The 7,145-nt window shown below is 31.6% G+C and overlaps 1 protein-coding gene across 2 annotated transcripts in view; it reads left to right on the forward strand.

Annotated features, from left to right (window-relative positions):
• Nucleotides 1–5,407, forward strand: part of LOC109343130 (probable 3-hydroxyisobutyryl-CoA hydrolase 2) — a 12,752-nt gene extending 7,345 nt beyond the window's left edge. For both annotated transcript variants that reach the window (XM_019581283.1, XM_019581282.1), the window contains 10 exons: nt 1,177–1,256; nt 1,351–1,434; nt 1,716–1,800; nt 2,008–2,093; nt 2,348–2,469; nt 2,562–2,622; nt 3,640–3,738; nt 3,844–3,945; nt 5,017–5,058; nt 5,174–5,407. In XM_019581283.1, the coding sequence (XP_019436828.1) occupies nt 1,177–1,256; nt 1,351–1,434; nt 1,716–1,800; nt 2,008–2,093; nt 2,348–2,469; nt 2,562–2,622; nt 3,640–3,738; nt 3,844–3,945; nt 5,017–5,058; nt 5,174–5,305 (893 nt within the window). In that variant the 3' untranslated portion in view covers nt 5,306–5,407. The remainder of the gene's footprint in view (nt 1–1,176; nt 1,257–1,350; nt 1,435–1,715; nt 1,801–2,007; nt 2,094–2,347; nt 2,470–2,561; nt 2,623–3,639; nt 3,739–3,843; nt 3,946–5,016; nt 5,059–5,173) is intronic.

Here is a 7,145-nt window from a genome sequence, read left to right on the forward strand (position 1 = left end):
AGAGTCTCAAAGTGGCTTTTCCTAGATTGTTCAATCTAGCTTCTAATCATGGCGCTTAGGTGGGGGACAACGGTTATTGGAAGGATGGTGTTTGGTATTGGGAAATTCCTTGGAAGAGAGACATGTCTGGCAGAAACGTATCTCTAACCAAGAATCTTTATGATCTAATTAATCACCATTCGTGCAAACAGGGTTCTAGTGACACTTGGAGATGGGGTCTTGACAGATCGGGTGAGTATGTGGTGAAAACAGCTTATTTGGCTCAGATGAATGATAACCAATCTTCTTTAGGCATTTTGCTAAAAAACTGTTGGATTAATTGTTTACCTTCAAATGTTTGTTGTTTTGTCTGGAAACTCTTAAGAGGTCGGCTCCCAACAAAGGCTGAACTTCTTAAGAGGAATATTATTGTGAGGGTGGAAGATATAGTTTGTTCTTTTTGCAACAATCATATTGAAACTATCGACCACTTGTTTATATCTTGTGACTTTGTTGCAAGTGTTTGGAAAGGTTTTTATTCTTGGCTTCAAGTTCCTGTCACAATACCTTCAACAATTATGGATTCTTTCAAGCTTCATGATACTCTTAAAAGCGGTACTTGTATAAAGCTATGGTGTATGCTCTGGTTTGCGGTCGTTTGGTCAGTGTGGATTATGAGAAATGATGTTATCTTTCAGGAGAAGACTCATAGCTATGTGCACTTATTGGATTTAATTCAAACTAGATCGTGGATTTGGTTTATCTCTTTTGTTTCTCATACTTCCTTGTCGTTCGCTAATTGGTGTTTGGATCCTAAACTTTGCTTATCGCTAAATGTAATCAAGTTGTAATTGGTTTCCTTCTTGTATTGGGTGGACACCCTTTGTGCTCCTTTAATGCAATTTTAATTATTAAAAAAAGAAAACAATTGACTAAAATTAAAATTTTGGAACAAGATCAAAACCAAAGAAAAGTTATATAGATTAAAGCCGAAGAAAAGTTATATAGATTAAAACCAAACCTCTCTAATTCAAGGATAAAAAATATTTAAGCCATAAATTTATCCGGAAGAAGTTGTAAACTTACTTTTAACAGACAAATTATATACACTGAGTCGAAAAGATTTTACTCGATCACTATATTATTCTCATTTTAATCTTTTAACAATCTATATCTTAATGATCTAAATGAAAGTAGGGCACTGGACCTATCCTGTATTGTTTTACAAGAAACAGCTCACTCTAGACCATTTGATAGCAACCTACAAAAAGCCTATGGTGAGTTAGCCAACTAGTAATTTCTTTTCATTGATTAGTGATGATTACACATTTGAGTTGTTTTGTTTTTTTCAAATGGTGTGCATTGAATCAGGTCTCTATCATTAATGGAGCTGTTATGGGAGGAGGAGCAGGTCTTTCCATGAACACAACATTCAGGATTGTAACTGAAAGAGCTGTATCATTCTCTTCACTTATACTCGTTAACTCTGAATTATCTTACTTCATTGACAATACATTAGATATATATGGATATATACAAGATACCTACATAGATATATGAATTAGATGAAAACAACTGTTATCGTGTAAATCTTATATGAATAGTCAAAATTAAAAGAAGTAATTATTAACTATATATAATTATATTAATTATAATTATTATATGATTAATAATTAATATATATATATATATATATACTTCAGAGCTATTAACTTAATATAATTGATTATTTGTAGATATTTGCAATGCCTGAGGCGTCTATAGGACTTTTTCCAGATGTGGGGGCAAATTACTTCCTTTCTAGGCTTCCTGGTTATTTTGGTAATTATATGACTTGTTTTCCTTTACTAGAACCAATAAAATTGTTATGCTTAACATACATTTGTATTTTCACTTTCAGCTTGTTTGATGTTTATGGCATTCTATATCCACAAGAGCAAACATTTGTCCTTCCTTTACATTTTTATATTAAAATCACTAACATTGATTAATTTACATTTTTGTCTCTTTTTGCTTAACTATGTTCAGGGGAATACTTAGGGCTGACTGGGGCACGTTTGCATGGAGCAGAAATTGCAGCATGCGGTCTAGCCACTCATTTTGTCCCTTCAATGGTAAAACCTATAAGATATAAACTTTTTATATTGTTACTTTATCATTCACTATTCATTTTTAATTATTATTAACTTTTAAATAAAAATAATATATATGAAGAATAATAAATTAACTATGTATAAATATTTATATTATTAGTACATATATATTACACTAAAAAAAACTATAGCATATATCTCTTCCACATATTTGTTGTGTGGTTTTGAAATGATTTTAGTACTCAATTCTATTATTATTTTTCTCTGTGTAATAGAAGTTAAATTTATTGGAAAATGCGCTTCAAGCTGTTACTTCTTCAAATGTATCAACTATTGCCACACTTATAGAAACATTTTCAGAGAAAGCAAACGTGGATGAAGATAACCACTTTTCAAGGTAATGCTATTATCATTGTCTTGAGATTTTGTGCATTTTTTTTTCAGAATTGAGACTGATAGAGTGTCAATTAACTCTTTTCACCATAATAGATTGGAGGCTATAAACAAATGTTTCTCAAAAGGGACAGTGGAAGATATCATTCAAACCTTAGTAAGTAAAAATATATCTATGCAGCAAATAATTATTTTGTGTACGCATTATTCATTAACATGCATGTTATACTATATGGGTGCGACTAACTTGTGAAAGACAAGATAGTTTACATCCAAACGAACTATTGAATAACCGTTGGATGGAAAGAGTGTTAATCTGAGCCGTTAAATTTGTGATCGGTTATCCATTGTATATAGAAGTCGGTATAGTATATGACGACTTCAATATAGTATAAAAGTTGGTATGATACATGACAACTTCAATATAGTACAGAAGTCGGTTCAGTGGGGATGGATTCTGAAGTTGAAGTCGTTTTTGTCGAAAACGACTTCATGGTTAAAGTCGTTATCAGAAAATATGACTTTACAAAATAACAAATTACACAGTAGCCTAGCTGGTAAAAGGCATTTTATGTATCTATGTGAATTATTGTTTACATGGGAGTTGAACCCATGTTCTCTTTGGCACTAACGATGGCCTTTACCAAATGGACTGCTTTGGAAGATTTTATGTTTTGAAGTCGTGTCTTTTAATAATGATTTCAACTATGAAGTCGTTTTGGACGAAAACAACTTCAACCTCAGAATCCATCCCCTTCTGAACCGACTTCTACACTATATTGAAGTCGTCGTGTACCATATTGACTTTTATATGTAAGGGGTAATCAATGACAAATTTAACAGCTCAGATGAATGCTATTTCCATCCAACAGTTATTTAAAGAGTTCGCTTGGATGCGAACTAACTTGCAGTTCACAAGTTAGTCCCACCCATACTATATATATAACTTTTGGTTTTGGTTCATTTTGTAGGACCATCTTAGAACTTTGTTCACATTAATTAACATTTTATAAAAACACCCTTACTAATTCAGTGAAAAGAAAAGGAGATCATGAAATCTTTAATCCAACGGAAAGAGAAAGAGAATGATTGTGAAAAATGATAGAGGGCATATATTAGGCTGAATACTTTGTACTAATAACATTTTGGCACATACATCAATTATGATTTGTAGGAAATTGAATTACAAAAAGGAGGAAAAAAGTGGATCACAAATGCATTAAGTTCCATGCGTTCATCTTGTCCCACAAGCCTAAAAGTATTTCTGAAATCAGTGAGTATCCCACGAGCCAAAAAGAACTTGATTAATCGTATAATTATGGAAATTATTAACTTTGTCAGTTAGTAGTAATTGAAATCATGAACTTGATGTGTATAGATAAGAAAAGGAAGGGTACAGAACATTGAGCAATGTCTTTACCGGGATTACAATGTTGCTTCGCACTTCTTCAGAAGGGCTATCACCAATGATTTCTACGAGGTAAATTTATTTAATACTCCATTCCTTATTTTTATCTTTAAAGTACTTCATATAGATTAAGAAATGATTAAATGTAATGTTATTAATTACATATAGGTAATCAAACGACAGTGGTATAGTGATATAGTGGTTCAACTGGTAGTTCACTAATTAAACTGCATATTGGCAAAATTAGATATACATATATAATATATTAACATTAATGTTGAAAAATCAATAAAAAACCAATATTTTTTATTTTCATTAAAAAATTAATTTTAAATAAAAACCTGCCGGTATGACCAGTACGGTTCAATTGAAAATCGGCTGGTATGACCGATTTTAACCAATTTTGACAGATATGATTGCATGACCAATATAATTAAATTACCGTACTGGTATTGAATCTGGTTCAACCGACCAGTATAAAATAGTTTTAACAACACTGATTAAATGATGAAAAAATGTAGTTTAAGTTAATTAAAATGTCTTAATTTAATTCTTATATTACTCTCATAATTAATAGATGAAAATATAAGAGATTAAAAAAATATAATAAATAAGAGTATAATTGAAATGAATGAATAATCAAGTCTTGCATTTTTAAGATATTTGAAACAAAATAAAAAAAACCACGAGCTATTTTAATTATAAAGTAAATTACTAGAAAAGGAAAACAATGTTTTTTTATATAAAAAAATTGTATTAAAATGAGCACAAAGGGTTTACCCAATATAAAGAAAGATCAATTAGATAACTTTACAGACTTATCGTTATACAAAACTTTGGATCCATCTACTAATTTATAAAAGATAAGTGCACATAGCTGAGGTTCTTTTTCAAAAAGATCACTTCATCAAACCACCATAAACCAAAACTTTCTTCACAATTTTACACATTTACCATTTAGAAGAGTTTCACGAAGATTGACAAAACCCCAACCAGTAGAAGGAATTGTAATAGGGACTTGTAGCCAAGTGTAAAAACTTTTACAAACCATATTCATAAAGGGGTAATATTGAATTAAGTGATTGAGAAAAGTGTTGTACTAATGATTACGCTTATTTCAACTTGATTAAAACGCGTTCATAGGGTTCAAGAGCAAAGCTATTTGATAAGGACAACGAACCCAAGGTAAAACATGACTCTTTTATCAGGTTGATTTCAATATAGATGCTTAGGTTACTATTGATTTTTAACCTACCATTTTGCCTAACTATTTTTTCTTCATCTTATGTTGGTTAACTAGTGGGAGCCTTCAAAGCTAGAGCTGGTTACAGAAGAAATGGTGGATCTATTCTTCCAAAATGTTGATGATGAGGAATGGGAGCCATTACAATTTCCTCATAGATCCCACTCCCAAATTGTAAGCAGGTTATAGATGAACCAATGTTTTAAATTTACTCCACAACCATAACTATGGCTGCAACATTTGGTTTGGGAGTCTCTACAATATTATTAGGATCGTAATTACGATCAATCGGTCATATTTTCCTACAGTTTTTCACAATTGTAGTAAGGGTCATTCCTAGCTCAATGATAGCCGCATGTTGGGCTCAGTGGGGAACATGCCCCTACAAATCTTCAACTTCATATTTGATTTTAGACCATATGTATTAATCTACGTACCATTCGCTTTATGTGGCCATTTGAATAGATATATTATATGTAAAATAAATTCAAAAATAACCTACAAGTCTTCTATTTTACCAATTTCCTAAGATATAATAGCCAAATAGGTATAGTAAAAGAACATTCATGATTGTGACCTCCAATCCAATGATTTTTATATTAGTGGGGATTATCAGGATGCACGTTAGATGTTTATTATTATACTTATTTTTTTAGCTGAAATGTAAAATCATATGAAAATAAATGGTTGAATAATTGCTTGGTAGTTACATTAAGAGTAATATTTTTTACAGCTTTGAAATGAAAAAAAAATTCAAGGTTACTTTTCACTGGATGTAAGACTAATAAAAAAAATAGTGGGTTGAGTTAGAACAATATTTGCAATTTGAAATCATAGTTTGAGCGGAAAAACAATTTCCTTAAAATATGATTTATAAACTAGACTATTTTATTTTTTTAGGTATAGTTGATGGGCTTGCCATTAGAGATGGAATACGTCTCATATATTGTCTCAATATATTTTCATTAGTGTACCTTTTAATGAATGTTTAAAAATTTTAATCAATATATTTTTGTTGGTGTGCCTTTTAATAACATCTGTGAAAAATGCTTTCCCATGGTGAATGGTGAATGAAGAGTGAAGAAGATGAAGCACAAAAGAAGAAAATTTGTGAATCAATAATACCAAGAAGGAATGAGAAAGTGATCAAAAACTGAATGAGAAACTTTATTGATGATCTTGATTAATCAATAGATGAAAAAGAGAAAGCTAAGCTATATATACAAGTAAGTTAAAACTAACTAAACTGAAACTTGCCAAAAATGGAAACTAAACTAAAAACAGAATTAACAGAAATTCAAAAAACTAGTATAAAAGGAAAGTTGTTATATGTTGCAAACTTCAGCATTTTGGTGGCAAATCTGGTTGGGGAGATGATCATTATCTTCAACAGGCCCCCTCAAACTAGGCATATGAATGTCAAGAATGCCAAGTTTGGAAACAATCGAATGAAATGGAGAAGGAGATAAGGATTTTGTAAAGATGTCGGCAAGTTGTAGAGAAGTGTGAATAGGAAGAAGATGAACAATGCCATTGAGAATTCTTTCACGGACAACATGACAATCGATATCAATGTGCTTTGTGCGCTCATGAAAAACGGGGTTGGCAGCTATATGATGGGCAGAATTATTGTCACAAAAGATGCTCACTGGTTTATTGTGTTGTATGCCAAGGTCTCTGTACAAGAAAAGTAGCCATTGAGCTTGACAAACAGCCATGACAAGTGCTCTATATTTTGCTTCTGATGAAGATCTAGAAACAGTATTCTGTTTCTTGCTTTTCCATGAAATTAAGGCATTACCTAAGAAGAAACACCAACCAGTGATTGACTTCCTAGTGTCAATGCACTTAGCCCAATCTGAATAACCTTGTATTGTTGTTGTGTTTTCTGCTGGGAAGAAGACACCTTCACCAGGGAAATGTTTGAGATATCGAAGAATACTTGTTGCAGCTTTATAGTGAAGATCAGTGGGTGAACATAGGAATCGACTCAAAGCTCCTACTGCATAAGATATATCAGGTCGAGTAT

The sequence above is a fragment of the Lupinus angustifolius genome, chromosome LG03 (assembly GCF_001865875.1).
Source record: "Lupinus angustifolius cultivar Tanjil chromosome LG03, LupAngTanjil_v1.0, whole genome shotgun sequence".
Taxonomy (NCBI): Eukaryota; Viridiplantae; Streptophyta; class Magnoliopsida; order Fabales; family Fabaceae; genus Lupinus; species Lupinus angustifolius.